The sequence below is a fragment of the Simochromis diagramma genome, unplaced genomic scaffold (genome assembly GCF_900408965.1).
Source record: "Simochromis diagramma unplaced genomic scaffold, fSimDia1.1 OVJJ01000216.1, whole genome shotgun sequence".
Taxonomy (NCBI): domain Eukaryota; kingdom Metazoa; phylum Chordata; class Actinopteri; order Cichliformes; family Cichlidae; genus Simochromis; species Simochromis diagramma.
This window is the reverse complement of record NW_024386883.1, coordinates 3098834-3116855: the sequence shown is the minus strand read 5'-3', so window position 1 is coordinate 3116855 and position 18022 is coordinate 3098834. Positions and strand designations below refer to the sequence as shown.

The following is an 18022-nucleotide window of genomic DNA, read 5'->3' as shown; positions in this document are numbered from 1 at the left end:
TGCCAACAGTAATGTTTTAATGTTCTGCGTTATTAAACATTTGCACATAAATAAGTGACATAATATTCAGTACTTACTTAAAGTTTACTCTTCGGCCACCCCTCATCCGCCGTTTTTTTTCGGCGAAATTATCCACACCCACAGCCGCGCTATGCATTCTGGGATATGTTGGGCCACGAAGTCTACACTGCCACAGCCTTAAAATTCAGGGATATGAAGGACGCATTTCAGGGCTGCATTTCGAGCAGCCTTTGAATTGGGACAGCCTTCGGTGCGCCGCTGTGACGTAATCGGCCTTGAAATGCAGCCTTTAAGGCTGCAGACCCTGAATTGGGATACAGCCTATATGTCAGGTTGGGTCTTAGACTCAACCTCTCTGGGTACATCTCAGGCCCTCCTAAGTACGGAGGCCTATCTCCCCTCACCACACTCCCTGCCGGTGGCTGATGCCCTCAGACGTTGGTGTGTTGGTGGTTCTTGTCGACTGGGGCTGGGCACTCATGTATGTACCGGCTCACTCCTGGTGGCCGATTGGCGGGGCCTGGCGCCTGTGGCCCGGCTGGGCCCCTTTCGGGGGGGTGGGATGCCCTCAGGCCTCTGGGCCTGAAGCCTGGTCCTCTCTGGCACAGCTGGCTGCCGGCAGAGCCCGCGGGCACGCCACTGCAACCCCCTCTGGCCTCTGCTTTCCTAGCTGCTGGGTGACCTCTCGTTTGGGGCTCTACTCAGCTCTTCCCAGGAGGGTGGCACGGTTCCCCCCCTTTTGGTGGTCCTCCTCGAGTCCTCGTACTCTGGGGCCTCTGGATGTCTGGGGCCTGGATCTCCTCCATACCTGCTGTTAGGTATGTGTGATCCACACAGGTGTGCACACAGGTGTACACACGGGTGTTCACAGACGCGGACTACACCCTTCTTGGCTGCTGCCTCAAAGCACATTGTGCGCTGTCTATCTTGTGTGCTGCACAATAGCGTTTAATATTTAGTATCTACTGTTATCTACTGCTAGCTAGTTTATTGTGATGGTGCTGTATTTATTAGGTTGCTCTTTTTTTTGCTTACTTTCTCTTCTGTTTTTTTTTTCTCCATACAGGTGATCCAGGTGTTTTGTTTGTTTTTCTTTCTTTCTTCCCCCCTTTCTCACCGTCTCTTCTCCCCTCTTTTTTTCTTTCTCTCCCTCTCTTTCTTTCATTCTTTCTCCCTGTCCTATCCCCCAGTCATGTCTGTCCCGTTTGTAGCAACCGAAAATAAAATAAATACATAATTATAATAAAGGTCAATCAAATGGACCAATATGGCAAGGCCACGATGATCCACTTGGTAAAATAAATCTGTTTGGCATCTTTCTCGGCCTTAAGACAACAATTCTGATGGCTAAAGATCCAAACAGGACACAAAAAAAAAAAAAAAAAAAAAAAAAGGCTCAGCAGTGGGCATCTTCTATTGCTGCAAGAAGTCTGGCTTTTTACATCCACTGTTCTTGTTCTCGGGAACTACGGTGCATGCGAAAAACAATGCTGGTCTTGCTAAGCTGGTTGTGGCTTTCAGTTTTTGTAACCACGTGCAGGTTGCATGGTTGGCATGGCTGGATTGAAGACATGACCCATGTCAAAGCATACATCAGTGCAGAAGATCAGAAATTTCCAGATTATACAGAGGGAGATGATGCAAACTTGAAAAACTTGAAAAAGATTTCTTTCCTTCTGGTTTCTACTTCTTCAACTCCTATATCAGCGATTTTGCCTGAGTTGGGACAGTGACACAACCAGTCATCTTCATTTAAAAAACGAATACGATATCATGAGCATCATCTTATTTCATTTTTAGACTGGTAAACACTTTTCTGACGAGTGTTGATTTCTTTGACAACCCTAATTACTATTTACTCTATAACTTTTGTTGTTGTTACTTTTTCAAGTAAGCCACCCATTGCTGTTAAAATGTTGCTGCATTTTTCCTGTCGCAAAAGAAGAAGAAGAAAAGAAAATCCCTGATACATTCACAATACTTCAGTCTCCCTCTGACTCTTTGCTATAGCACAGTGTATCCGGTTGTACGGCTGTGACAGCTTAGCATGCTAAGGTCAGCTTTCAAAATGACTGAAAGGCCATTACATTGCAGAAGTATTTGCATTATTTTGTGCTGAGTTGATAATCAGTGTCTGTCAGCCACTAAGGAGCTCCACTGCATATATTTAAGAAAGAACAGAAAACTAAGTGCAGCTTCGACACACTGCCCATATGGAAAAGATATATATAAATCTTATAAAGTTTGTATCTGTCTTGTGTGAAACTTGTATGAAAAGCATATAAGTGTGAAAACAGATATAAGATCCCTTGAAAAATCATATAATGAAACTTGTATGTTTTGGATACTTACTAAAACAATGTATGAAAGTAATGAGAAAGTGGCCACTTTCATGAGTAAATCATGTAAGCCTTATATGATTTACTCATGAAAGTGGCCACTTTCATGAGTAATCACATATAAGTTTTTACTATTTCTTTTCCGTATGGGTGGTGGGCTGCTCTGATGGACAATGAATTGCCAAGCTTGTTTCTGGTTATGTGTTGGAGAATATGTAGCATAAACTCAGATTGCAGTGAAGCATAATCAGTGAACATCAGTATACAGTAGGCTACTCACTCTGTATATCATAATCAACATGCACAAGTTAAATTTTGTAGGGATGTAATGAAAAAAGTACTATGAGTTACTTCTCTTGGTAGGTAATGCTGTAATGCAACAATAATGTAGGAGTAATCATCAAGTTACTTTTAAAAGTAATGTTTCGCAAAACTGCATTTTATATATGCTATGGTGAAATTCCAAACAAGCTCGTATAAAGCACAAACACTAGCACAGGACACTGAGAAAACTCCATTAAAACTCATAAAAGGTATGAAAATACAACTCACGCAAGAAGGGCCACTTGTTGTTGTGAGTCCAAACAATGGCGCCGTAGCGATGCTAGATTGCTTCGCGTAACTTCCAAATGCAGACAATGTAACTGTGGTTTGAACTCCTTGGTAGACAGAGTGAGTGAAGTGTGTGTTATAGAGGTTTGGATATTTCTCCTAACTCTGTTAGTCAGTGTGACATTGGCAGAAGATTGAACTCCCTCTCCAGCAGTCAGTGTTTGCAGGGTGAGTCATAAGAGACCATGACTAATCATGAAATAACCTGTCGCATATCTGAGCGAAACTGGCAGTGTGGCTTGTATTTTCCAATCTGTCAAACATAGCTTAGCACAGCCTGTTTCTGTTTGCATTCTAATGAGCTATCAGCTTGCATTAAATTATCCTGATCCGTGACACGTTACCCAGAGGTTGCAAGGGGTCAGAGAAGCAATGTCTAGTTGCTTTAAATGGTGAGTTGGATTATTTTTGAAGAAAGAATTACTGAATCCTGATGATGTAAATTCTTGAGGCTAATGAGAGCACTAAGGCAGGTATTTACACTGCGAACAGTGTAAATACCTGCCTTAATGCTCTTCAGTCTCCACGCTGAGCATGTAAAATCTCCAAGTATAAAGCCTCACTAGCTGCTATGTCAGCCTGTGATTGAATTATTTAACGAGAACCAAGCTATAAGACGGATTAAGTGCTGGAGCAAAGAAATGGTTAAATAGATATTTTGACCTCATGAATGATCAAAGTCAAGCCACCACTGAAGTTGACTATGAATGTAAATTTTATGTAAATCCATTTAACAGTTTCAGAATATTTCAGTCCGGACCAAATTATTGGACCTACTGGTCCATAGGCAGAAGCTGCTATGCCCAGAGCTACACCTTAAAATGTTTAACAAATACCTTATATGATTTTACCCAAAAAGTGTCATTACTAATGATATCTTTTTATAGATATACTATAGATATACTGAAGTAAAAGCATAAAGTATATGATACTCAACTTCTTATGATTAAAAACATTAACAAATGTCAATTATTGACACCATGCAAAGATGCACAGTATAGATTCCTGTGTACAACTTCATGAATGTGTTGTTGGTGGTCAAAGTTCAACATGTTCATTTTTTACATTTTACATTTCCAAAAAATGTCAAAACTTCTAGAGCAACATGGAAAAAAACAGAACAAAAACAAAAAACAACAGTAGCTTTATTTATTTTCTATGCAGTTTTAATTCAAAGATGTCAGACTGTGTCTGCCCTTTAGATTATTGTTGTTCAGTAATAATTGAATGTAGCACATTTGCAAATGATTAATTTCTGATAAACACCTTGGTAGGAGCACCAGAAACCACTGATTGGTCACAATCAACGCAACATTATCACCACAATCTAAAGACAGAAAAGCAGCATCTCTAAGGGAGCAGATTTCACTGGCTGACTGGTCAGGTCGCACTTCCTAGCTCACAATGTTTTATACAAGATGGAAATAAATCACTCAGAGTTATGTGAATGGGCTACTAGTGCTATTGATCCCACTGGGAATCAACACCTACTTTGCTTTTAGAAGAGCATCAAGCACCATGCTTAGAGGTTTAATCTCGATGACAAAAAACACACAAAAAACAATAAAAAAATAGAGAGACAGGCCATCTATAATGACAATACAGTGGCTGAAATCTTGAGTGTGACTGTGCGTCATTTCTTTTCTACTTTTGAGGGTAGTCAAAATCGCAAAATCATTTAAACTCTCAAAGTAAATGTCTAAAGGTACATGGATAAAAAACAAAAAAACAAAAAAAATCAATTTAAGTGTGTTCATGTGTTGTGCAATTCAATATTACACTAATCTAGAGAAACGCCAATGTACTAAGAAACATGAAATTGTGAGCACTTTAAGCGTTCCCAGCTGAACAGCAATCCATAAAATCACAGTCTTCTGTCTGGAAGGGCGTCAACAGTTGAGAACATTGCTACCTGAATGACAAACACTGGGGTGAGAGAAGATGGCAATCAGAGAGTAATGGGTACTGTTTGCAGCAAGTGATTTTCTCAGCACTTTATTAGTAATACTTGGTGTTGTGAATGGTTTCCAGCTCTCTAATAGTTTTTCTTAGAACATTGTTTGATGTCAGTGGAGCTAAAAGTAGAAACTGAAACTCGACGTCATTGTTTTCCAATATATATATATATATATATATATATATATATATATATATATATATATATATATATATATATTCATTGAGGGAACTAGTTAAAATTTTCTTTGTGACATGCTAATATCAGAATTTGACTTTTTTTTTTTTACTTTTGTTTTGACTGACGGTTTTATGGGTATTATAGTCTTTGCATAATTTCTATATTTGTACAGTAGTGCCTAATCACACTGAACAGCACATGTTTCTCTGTTTGAGGAGTTTGTACCCTGTCACACAAACCTTTGGATGAAAGACTTCAGACCCCTTGGTAATCTCTGGTTGCTAGTGAAAAATGTGCATTCTCCAACATGGCTGCTGGCTACGTGAAATTAGTCACAAAGATGGTCCTCCACCAAAAACCTCAATGTGACTGCTTTGGTCGATTGAAGGTTGCCCTGGTTGGCTGCAGCTTGCATGGGAGACACCAACTTGCCTGTAAACACCTGCTGAGGAGTAGAATAAAAGTTGAAAACCTGCAACCATGTTGGCTGCAGAGGTAAAGCCCACTTTTTACTCGTGAACACTCTACCTTTCTGGTTTGTGTTGCACTTTCTCAAGTTGTTGGTTTTGCAGGCAAACTGGTGTCTTCTATGCATACTACGGACAACTGCAGCAATCTGCCAAAAGTTCTAGATCCACGTCACTGGGACCTTACTAAAGTTGGACTTATGGTCCCACCTTTGTGTCCATTCATGGACCTCTTAGGTGATACAAAGAGGATTGTCATGCAGTCCTTCAATAAGACAATTGAGGTTAATCTCTGTGCTGCTAAATGGCAGTTGGTGAAAAAGTTAGCTTGAATAGGAAATCGAATCACAGTGAAGTTCATGAAGAAGAAAAAGTGTGAATTTCTTCACTACAAAGAATTTCTTGGTCCATTATCTATTAAAAGTTTAAGGACAAACAAAAGCAGAAACTTCAAAAAGCTAGCCTCCTTTAGCAGCTGTTCTACATATTTTTCTACATATTATGACACCAGCTCTGCAAAGCCTTGTATAGTGTCAGCACAGTACCATGACCCTGACGAGTTCTTTTAATTTTGTTTTTATTTTTTAACTCTGGTTAGCAAACAGCTTGTAGGTGTCTTACAGCAACCTTCTGGCAATAGCAACACTTGAATACTGTATTACCAAGTGTGTGAAAAAATATAAGTGAATATGTGTTTTAAAAGATAAAACACAAGAAAAAAAATACTAAAATAATTTATAATTTCATGACTATTCAAAAGTGCAAACATCATTTCAAGACACAATTTCAATAAGTAAGGAAGGAAGCAAATGAAGGAAAGGAAAGAAGGAAAAGCAATGCCATTAGGTGAAAAGTTCAGGCTAAGGGGACTTTTTAGATGTATTTGTCTGGTTGTTAAACTATTTAGCAGATTAGATGTGAAAAGTCCGTTTTTCATGAGGCTTCACTTTATATTTTATTTCATCTAGTCCTTTTATAGCTCTTTTAATGCTATCCTCTGACATTTGAGGTAAAGGACATTTCAAACGGATCAGATCTGATTTGTTGTCCCCTGAGCCTGTTTGGTGTTTGAAAAGTTAAAATACCACACAGAAATGGTAAATATGACGGCCTCAGTTTAGTAAATTGGAAGAAACAGGCTATGTAAATAAACCCCTTGGTGTCCCATATACAAAGATAAGACATTTTTCACATGCACACATGTAGTTGCTTTAGTTTGTTGACAGCTTATTAAACAGTGTGAGTCACTGTGTCGCTGTCACTATGAGCCTTAACATAGTGCACTATCAAGCATCGCTGATTAGAGTGAAAATTTTATCTATTTATTCACCGAGCAGCTATTTTCAAAATAATGGCAACACTGGCACAAATCGGAAGACGGACCGATTAGCAATTAATCATACTTATTAGTGGGGTTTTTTCTATTTGCAAAAACATGCCTGTGACATATTGCTGCCCTTGAGAGAAAATCACTGAAGTATAACACAGAAGACAACAAAGATATTTTTAATGTGAGAAACTGCAAGGACATAAGCCAAAATCAGTTAAAGGGGGCATTACTCCCTCAGGTGCTTGACTTCTTTTCACATCTATGTAAATGTCAAAAGTTTTGCAGTTATGCCTAAAAGGCTACAAAGCTGTAAAAATGCCCTGAGTGGTCAGACATTGACCTTTGGTGTATTTCACTGGAGGAGGAAATATTTAAAGAATTACAAAGATTAAAGAAGTGCTTCCTGTAAATCACAGGTGAACCTTTATGACCCTGTAAGCTCTGCCAGTCAATTACACTCTGTTTAAGCTTTTCTACCTCTTTAATATAGCTGCAGGGAGCTATGCCAGCAGTCTGAGGCCCAGGATTTAGACATGACTCACACAGGGCACAGATCTGTCAGGAATGATATTTTATAATAGAGACTCTAGAGCCAACAAAGGCAGGTGTCTGCTAATAAAGGGCATCTAAAGACAGTGGTTAAGTGTGCATAATTTCTATATGGTAAAAGTTAATAGAAAATTATAATATGTTAAAATGATCATGAATTGACCAACTGAAACAGCCCATAGAGAAATCTAATCACAAACATTCATTCATTATAAAAAAATTGATAATACAAGTATTTTTCTCATTCTAATCCACAAATAGAAAGTACTTCATGTGTTGGTTTGCGGTGCGTCTTAGATCTGTGGTGTCAAACAAAACCCCTCGATTTGAATTTCATTTTGAAGAATAATACAAAGTGGTAGCGACACAAATTGGCTGAGTAGGGTGGGTAATAAGGGAAGATTTTCTTCGTGTGGCTAAAAAAAACCACCTGCCCTTTGAGAGCGCTATGTGCTGGCACATGATGATAAACAAAACAGTCCAGGTGGTTTGTGCCAAATGTTCTCCCTTATAGGCTGTAGGACATTACAACAAAACACCTTTATGTTTGGATACTAGACTCTTTCAGCGAAGGCTGCTGTATGTCACTGGGACATAGCCAGGGTCCAGCTTTCCTCTACAGTGATGATCATCAACGAAAAAGCTGGGTCAGCTTGACACAGATTTTTTGCTCTCTGTGGAAGTTTGACTTCCATGGTGAAATCGCAGGTGACTAATGCAAGTGGTTAAAACACAACTTCCAGGATGATCTAAAAATCACAGCTGTGCTTGAAAAAGTGCACGAGGAGACGACCTTCAAGGAATTGAATTGTGGTCCAATTAAATCAGGCATGCTTTGTTTTTTGTGTAGGAAGTCAAATTTAATTCAGTCCCTTAATAATTCTAAAATCCTATAGCTGAAATATCTGAATTGAATCCACCGTCGGGCCTTTACGTGACAAGTCTGCGTGTTCTCCCCACACACAGTCATCTATCAGAATGAGTATTAAGGTGAAATAAGAAACAAGGAGTAAAACCTTGCATGAACAGACATCTGTCCCAAGGACAGAGACGTGTTTTCAGCAATGCATTAGCTATTATTAATTTCTGTATGCAGCTGGCAACTGCAAGATGTTGTACAATGGTCATGATGTAACTGAACTTGGACTTGAACCACTCAAGGTAACTGCAGAAGGACTTCTTTCACAAACTTCTGCATTCAAGCAGATTCATCAATTATACAGGACCGTTCTGTCCCAGCACGTAATGTTATATGACGGTGGTTGGCTTGAAAAATAACATTTATTTATTTTAATCCCATCCTGGTTTTACAACATCTAATTAATGTCTGCATAAACGCCACTAAATCTGATTGGTCTGAGTAGTTGGAACTGTGAATTCAATGGTGTATCTCTGTTAAACACAATATAGTCTATTTTAATCTGACTTAAATTGAAGTGAAGTATACACAACTACCCATCTTTTTACAGAAAGCGAGCACAGTCAATTTCACTTTAGAGTTCAAGACTAAAGTGAATGAATTATACTGTAATTACTAAGGCTTTTCAAACAAGTAATGTATAAATGAAAGCTCTGGATTTTTAAATTGCAGCCTGATTAATATGTCAGCTTTATAATGTTTATGTTTCTCACAGAAGGGACGAAAGGCACAGAGGTCAGGTTTCCAAGAGATACAGTATGGTGATGGATCCCAAGCTAGTCCAAACCACTGACTTTAAATAGTCCAGATTTTGCAGTGTCTCAAAAGTCTATTCCTTATAGGTCACCAAGTTATGAACAGCAATATGTTTTCTTGAGCCTCTGTCCCGGAGTGCAAGATTAAGTCTGAACCTCTATCCTGGATTATCCTTGTGGCCTTTGGGACACACTCATAATCGAGAATGACTCCACCTGAAATGAAGGTCAAAGGGAAAATAGGATTTGACTGAGCAGTGAAACTTCCAGTTTTGCTGCTCTTTAGAGTGCATTATAAAAGATGACATGTCCCCCTTTTTCACTCTTTACATAAACACTTGAAATATAATTATATAAAAATAACCACTGGTTTTTCAGACGATGAATTTGTACTTAAAATTAATTAACAGTTTTTTTTTAAATGTCATATTTCTTTAAAAGTTGCATTTGGTCTGTTTCAAATATTTTAATAAGTCTTCCAGTTTTGCAATTTTGATTTAATTCATTATATCTTTTTAGAAAGTAAAAGCTAAAGATAATGCTTGCTAACAAGGCACGTGCAACAGGACATGCTGTCTACTGTAACTTGCCTACATGCCTGGAAACTCTGTTTACTGTCTGCCTTTTATCCACAGGAATCAAACAATTCCAGCGAAATGCTGATTTACAAATTAACACAAAGGTGAGCTCCAATCTGCTAATGCTATGGTTATGTAAAGCCATGTCAGGTGGAATTTCATGTGCTAGTTCAGTGTGTGGGGGGCTTACTGTACGTCGGCTGGCAGAGTTTGACGAGGTGGGAGGACACAGAAGATTAGAGAATAACATGGGGGAAGAGTCACGTTTAGTTAAAATAAACGGTTGTCCATTGAGCAATTGAACATTGTATTATTGATGTCACGCCATATTTTTTTTTACTGTGTTTTTTTTAATTTTTAAATAAAGTTTAAATACAATGTTTAGACTGTGGTTGTTATGACAGAAATTTTTACTGAATTTTACTTGACATTAGCACAAGTTGAAAATGCTCACATAGAGTACATGTTTCCATGCACTGCGTCTCCACACACACACACACACACACACACACACACACACACACACACGTAATGAATATGCCAAAACAATTATCTGCCACTGCAGAGGTTAACCAATAATTACAGACTCCATATGTTTACAGAAAGAAACGTTAAAAATTGAGCGCAGTGCATCATTCTAAGTGATTTTGGTGATAAAACAATGACCTAGAGATAATTAGCCCAGATGTTTATAGCAGACTTGGTAAATTGCTCGCTTTATATGAATATCAAAGTACTGAGGCACAAGCTAACTGAGAAAAAATGAGTTGCCTGACAAGCCTCCAGACTTCTCCAACTTTGTTTCTTATGAATCCCCTCTTGGAAAAAAACCCCAAAAAAACAAATCTGATCAGTAAAGCACACCAGTCGTCTTTCTCTTTAATGGTTGTTTCTTGGAATATATAGCTGACCTTCTGCGCTGGTGCACAGATGCAGCAGACAAAGGTGGGAGGAGTAGATCTGGCTTTAATGATGGCGAGATAAACAAAGCAGCAGATTGTGGTTTGGATGAGACAGGCTTTACCATTTAATACTGATGATTACAAAAGACGGTCCTGCCTACGTGTTTGTTTGTGTATTCACATTATAGTCACATTTCCATTAGTTTTAATGACTTCAATGATGGATCAATGTGAGGTATGAGGCTTGTTATTTCCTCCGAGTTGGACTGATGTATTGGTTTGACCTTTGATATTGGCCAGCGATGCCATTTACCACCCGCATGATTGAGAGCCCTCCCTGAACACTGCTAGATGAAAACCCAATACGCTGCAATGAAATTCTTTTTCCCCCCCTTTTTGTTGCTGAAAATGTTATTATTGCCGCTATCTAAAAAGTGTCTCTTTCACGCCTTTTACAATTACAGGAATACATTTCAGATAAGTGAACACAGAAAATTTGTGGGATAGAGAAATGAAAGATCTGAAACATTTTCTGTTGGCAGCTTCTGTCCTGAAAATCAAAACACACTGACAGAACCACACTGATGCATCCGACAGCTAGATCACGGAGTGCTTGCCTCTGTTGCAGGCTAACAAATATTGCTGTAAATGCACTCATGTCTGCAACACTCAGAAAAAGATGGTGTGAAGATTTAGCCGTAGGCAGCCATTTGAAATCCCAGCTCAGATGATGTGATGTGCATGAGACAAACTGCAATTACAGAAAAATATTGAAATTCCACTGGAGATGGTCTCTATAAGATGCTGGGAGGGGTTTTATCATGCGTCCTTTGAACATTTTGTCGATTGCCATAATGTCTCATGACTGGAATCTTTTCCAAGGTTAATAAAGATCAACAATTTGTTTTTGCTGTTGTTGTTTATGTAAGCGGACATGCTGTTTGCTTTGACAAGCCACGGCCGACTAGAAGTATTATCTGTGTGGTAAGGGAATCAACACAAATATCTGCAGTTCTAATGGATGAAAGAAGGAGGAGGAAGAAAAAGAAGAAAAAACCTCACTCTTTAGAATCATTTATGTGACATGGAAAATGCAAGAATTTTTTTAACTTGCCGTATCAAATTAAGTTGTTTGATTAAGGGCTAATAATGCTGTGCACTACCAAGTAAATACAGGAGCAGTATTGCTGATACCAATACTAACACTACTCCTTTTAACTTATAATGGCAGTATATGTAAATGCGCCTGTCTATAAAACACTTACATTTGCTACAGGCTATAAATAAAACATAGTGCATGGTAAAGGTGTAGTTTTTTTATTTAAAAAATATTTATTTAACACAATCCAGTGGCCTGCATAATGAACTTGTATCGATCCAATCACACTAGTATCGATCCGATACCAATACCACCTTTGGTATTGATGCAATCAATATTTTCATTAGGTCCAATTCAAGCCTTTATTGAACAACAAATTCCTGCCTGTTCAAATGAAGTTACTGCAGAAACACTAAAAAGCACCAGCATATCAATCTGTAATACTAAGACATGCTGTAGCAGGTATTCAAACAGACTATATTCATATTTAAAATGACAATATCATTTGAACTTTCACAAATCGGCGCAGTTATCTGTGACGTAGCACATTTAGATGTAAAAACATAAAGCCTACAGTGGACAAACTGCTGATTTTCAGATCTGTAGGCAATGACAGGAAGCACATTTGGCTGTGTATTTGTTAAAACTAGAAACTGTGGGAACAAGTGAAAGAAGAAGGCTGCTTGATGATATTAAGGTAAAGCCGGATAATCACCTACTCGAAAAAACATCTTATTTAGTGAGCTAAGCGCTCTACTTATGCTACACTCAGTGTAAACAGCCAACAGAAATTCGTTTATAATGATAATTGATGAGATGTGTTTTCCTACAATGTGAAGCTTCCCCTTACAAATTTGGCTTTCTTACACTCAGTGTTATTGCAAATTATCCTCTCACACTCGCCCTACAGCTTTCATAGCACATTGTCCTTTTCTTGCTTTAAACAACACACACCAGCACATTTGGATAATGATTACCGCAAAGACGTTTCTTTGTTACTCTAAATGCCTCTCCAGCAAATGAAGCCTAACTCACCCTGACCGATGAGCTCGAGCGGTATCGGGGGGGCTCCTGGTAAAAGTCGGGTCTTTTATATTTGATGTCGAGGGCCCTTTATAGTGAAAGCAGCAATCAGATGAGAAGTTTGAAATGTGGTGCTATGACTTTGTTATGCACAATTACAGCACAATCGGTCCATTGAGTTAGAAATGTAATATATTACCATGCTTTCAAATGTAGGCACAATATATGCAAATTTTCATATTCACATGGTTTTTGACTAATAGGAATAACAGAGTCTTATTGTTATTCGCTTAAAATAGCTACAATATACAATGGAGGTTTGATTATTACATCATTATTGGAGTAGTGCTTTACCTTGATGACATGAATTCTTAGTTTCCGCTACTACCTTACAAAGCAGCTGGTTTCATTTTATTAAGGGCAATCCCACAATTAACATCCTCATTAATGAATTTTGCACATCTTTTCTTTCTTCCTGTAATCTTTTTAAAGCTCTAAAATCCAGTGACTCCATGAAAAAATGCCGTTGGCTGTTCTTTTGAAAACAAATCACTTTCTTTGGCCAATTATTTGACTCTACGATCTGATCAGTAACATCTCAATCAGACTTTTCCCTGTGAGGTATAATACAGCTGCACTTACGGTCACTGCAGAAAGGCCCCCCGTAGGTGGTCATGGTGCAGTCACATGAGAAGCCCTCCCACAGCTGCAGGCACACTCCCTGGTGGTGGCAGGAGTCCTCTGTGCAGGTGGTGCTGGGACCTGCAGGGTATTTACAGCAGATTTACCAGCTGTTTTTCTGCCCCCACTTATTTTATTCACACATCTTCAATTCTAGCCTACCGGAATAAATAACATACAGCAAAAGTAACAAGCTGTGGTAAGCCAGTTTGATTTGGGGGCACTTCTGCACAGCAGCAGCCATAGCACTACAAAAAAAGCCATACTGTCAGTAAAACGTTGCCCGTTTTTCTTCTCATCCTTGTCCTTGTTGCCATCTGCTCATGACTGGGTGTCTTTTTTGCTTGTATACAACAGCACGCTGACTGTGATGTCTTTCCGATTGCTCTTTTACACATGTAGGTCAGCGTAGGACCGTTACCACTTAACACTGAGCACCAAGGCAGCCTGTGTGAATGTAACTGTAAACTTTTGACTAAAGTCAAGGAAATTTTAGATAAAACATCCATATTTTTTTATCTGATCCAGGGTGCTTAATTTTAGTTAACTTAAGCACACAATCTAGTTAACAACACAAAGAATTAAAGGTTATGTTGCGTATCAACTTTATCTGTGTGTTTGCACCACCGAGACCGCCTTAATTCTTCTGCACCACCAAACCACATTTTTAGCACCAAAGTCAGTCCAATATAGTTACTCTTACTCATAAAAATCATGTTCATAACACACAATAGCTATCAGCTGCCGATCTGTTAAAGTTTTCAAATGTATCTGACTCTGTAAGTCCAACAAGCGTCACCCTAGTTGCTGTACAAAAGCTGTATGATATGGATTACTGAGTTGCAGATACAGAAGACTAATTTTCCCTTGAGGACACCCTCTAGATCCAGGATGGGCAATTAATTTTCTCACAGGGCAATCCACATGAGAAACTAGGACTGTTGTGGATGGCTGCACCACTAAGACAAACTGAATTCTGCTCTGTATTGAGTTTCTCTCTTTATTAGCTTATTGGTGCGCTCACAACAATCCGACTTTCTTATGTGGCCATTCGGGAAAATGAATTGCCCACATCTGCGTAGATAACGGCATCAAGCACGTGCACGTGCTTGGTAGTTGTCTGAGTCCTGTCCATCCAAATGAATTGTTAGTAAAACCTGAGCAGATGTATAAGAGTTCACTTAAAACTGAAGTTTTAACACACAATGGTAACACTGAAAATGTACTTAAATGGTTCAAACCCTGGATATGGATATTAAGAGTATAACAATTCACCAGTTTTTTTTAGAGGGAAGGTATAACAAAACCAGGAAACCATCTTTTGACCGCAGGCCTAATGGCTTAATCACGATTGCAAGCGTTTTTCCAGTTGGCTTTTTATGTGAACAATCTGCAGAGAGTACAGCTTTTACCAGCGTTTTAGTTTTCGAATTGTTACAAGCCAATAGTACACGCACTCCATGTGGACTGACAACAGAAAATGTTTCTGAATCTTTACGTCAAAGGCTGAGAGAACCTTAATGCTAAAGATCAGAGCAGTTGAAGATCACTAGGAGCTGAACTAGATTCAACAATTCATTCAAAAGCACATGCATGTTTAACTTAGGCCTGTCGTACTTGAGGCCAGACAGAATGTACTTTACCTGTTCAAACCCATCCGATGCTTCACAAAATAAACAATGTTGTGGATAACTATCAGCTTCATCCTCTTCACTTTACTCAGTGTTTCTTAAATAGAGCTATTGCAGCATGAATAACATTGCTGTCATGGACCCGTGGATGCTATAGACCGTGTGGAGGAGGACCCAAAGGCCGATGTGTGAAAGCGAACCGTACTGAACTGAAAGCAACCGGTTTTTTGGCTGTTTGCAAAATCAAAAAGGGGAAAACAGAAAACTATAAGCTACTAGAAAACACACAGGGGGCTAAGAGACACTTGGGCAAAGGGAACAGATGCTCTGACGAAGACGTTATTATATATCCACGCACAGAAGGGCAATCAGGGAAGTGGAAACAGCTGGGGAAAACAAGACACAGCTGAACTAAACCACAGAGGATGAGACAAGGGATGAAAAACTAAAAGCAACTGACTGGACTGACACAAGAGGATGAAACACTAAGGGAAAACTAAATTCTAAAGAAAATCAGTGACTAGGGAAAAGCCAAAATACATTGTAAAATAAACAAAAAAGAAACCAATATCAAATAGAAAATAAAACTTGAAAAGTCTAAGATCTCACAAACACTGTTCAAGTAACCCAGGACCATGACAAGTGATTTTTCAGGATCAGAATTGATTGATACTTTCACCCACGAACAAAAACGAGATGAAAATTTCCTGGGGAGGTGAGATCCAATCGAGATCCAATGCTCCCCTTAAGACAATGTGTGATGTGGGAGAAGTTGGGAAACGATCCAGGTAAATAATATCCATTTGATCCAAGTGTGGAACAACTCTCACAACAGCAAACTTTAACTGAAACTTAATCGACTTTAGATTTAGTCCACAATAATACAAACATAAATTAAGACTAAAACTGAATGAAAATGTTCCGCCAAAATTGACACAGCAGCAAAGTCAATAACAAAAAAATTGAGAAAACTCAAAAATGTATTGAATCAAGTTCACATGACACTTTTGAGTTTTCTGGTTTTTTTCCCCCCCAATCAGAGGAAGATTAATAATAATAACTAATTCACAACTGGGCCACAATCATTTTACACCAACTGAAGCTCCTCACCGGTAACTAATAAATGGTGCAAAACTGACAGAGAAAAATGTCTGACCTTCTCCAAGCGTCACCACCAGTTCAAGTACATATACAGCATACATCTATTCTGTCACATCCAGGTCGGCCTTTGTTAAGTAATGGCTACCTTATTTGAGATTTTTTGTGACTATTTAGCCTTGGCAGAACTGTCCACTCTGCTGAGTGTTTTCTTGTTAGAGGTCCATAAAAGCAGCTGAATGTCTTTACTGCTGCATGACAGTATTGCACGTTAGATTAGGTTGAAAGGAAATAATAATACACAGAACAACGAAGATGTTTCAGGCCCTAACAAATGAGGTGTGATTAATTTTCAGCTACCTGCTCCCCTCTTTTCAGGAGTACCACCTGTGAAGTACAATGAAATCAGAACACCGAATGATTCACAGGTGTTTCACATGTCCTCACCTCCACAGCCGTGCTCCACCTCCCCCACTTTGTGTAGGGCATCTGCTAGGAGGTCAGGGAGTCTTCCATTCAAGTCCACAGATGCCAGGCAGCCCTTGTATCCTTCCCGGGATGCTATTAGCCTGGGCAAGCTGCTGTACATGCTCTTCCCAACACCTCCAATGTACAGCTCCCCTTTAAGATAGAGGAATTGATCAGGAGGAAATTTTGCCAGAAAAAACATTTTCCGTATCCAAGTGCTTGCTAGTGCATGCACTGAACCACTCTGAAAGACAGCACGTTTTACATATGTACACACTTTAAATTTTGCAATATAGTGTTTTCTTCAGAGCAAATGTCAACAAAATTGACTATTAAGCATTAGTTTCTGCCACAAGTACCAACTATATCTTTAGTAATACCTTTCAAATCCAGGTTGCGGGCTCCATTGGAGTGCTGGGTGACAGTGCGGGAATCAATCTTGAGGATGTGCACATTGTTGCTGTCACGGGAAATCATCACATTGTGCCACTGGTTGTCATTTAGTGGCTTGTCAGAGTTTCCCTTCATTAGTGACGGCCCATTTCCCAAGTCAAAAACATAATGGATGTACCTGCACGACAACACAAATGTTTACAAATGCCATTTCTTATCTATAATTATTTCTTCACATGCCACATGCCACCAGCAACTCAGCAATACCACCTTTACGTAGCAAGCGGATAAGTAAAAACCGCCCGTGTGCGTGACTTTTATACGATTAAAGCGTGGTTCAAATTACTCCAGTGTCATGCGTGGCGATGCAGCTGTGCACACTTCTGTCTACCAATCTGTTTTGTGGTTCTATTTCTGCCGGGCCTCAAACTACTCGAACATATTCAAGTATTTTGTTTATGTTCAAACAAATAACAGTGAATTTATGTAAACACAGAAGGTAATGCTTTAGGCACACCAATATGTTGACATTAAATTTTATCATTTAAAGGACATACTGTCAAAAACCACATCTTGCTTAAATCAAAGTAAAGCAACATCCATGAATAAGCTGCTACACTTCACACATAACACCGAGCAGCCGGAAAACTATGACAGAAGTGTTGGAAACCATTTTTTTTGTCTGTGTTGTCTGCCTGAGCTTCTGCTGCAGGCTCCAGAGCTGAACAAGGCTTCCCGCTGACTAATTGCTTACTGGGAAGAAAGTCTGTGCAAGGTCTGACAGTGGGAAGATACAATTGTTGCTTTGCTTGCTCTGTTTTAACGACCTTTCTCTGCGATTCTCTCTGCAACAAAAATTATTTACGATGAATAAAACATTTGAAACGTATTTGAGATGGTGTCAAAGTGCCAAAATGTGCTCGAGTACGGGAATGAGTGTGACTTTTTTGAACTTGTGCTGCCTCTCTGTGCTCGACTCCCTTTAACAGAATTATTTATAATGAACAAATGATTTTAAAG

At 39.0% G+C, this 18022-nt stretch overlaps 1 protein-coding gene across 9 annotated transcripts in view; it reads right to left on the bottom strand.

Moving 5' to 3' along the window:
• Positions 1 to 18022, bottom strand: part of nrxn2a (neurexin 2a) — a 127765-nt gene that overhangs the window by 48814 nt on the left and 60929 nt on the right. For all 9 annotated transcript variants that reach the window (XM_040033041.1, XM_040033043.1, XM_040033047.1 and 6 more), the window contains 3 exons: positions 16990 to 17180; positions 16589 to 16762; positions 13374 to 13493 (listed from right to left, as the gene is read on the bottom strand). In XM_040033041.1, the coding sequence (XP_039888975.1) occupies positions 13374 to 13493; positions 16589 to 16762; positions 16990 to 17180 (485 nt within the window). The remainder of the gene's footprint in view (positions 1 to 13373; positions 13494 to 16588; positions 16763 to 16989; positions 17181 to 18022) is intronic.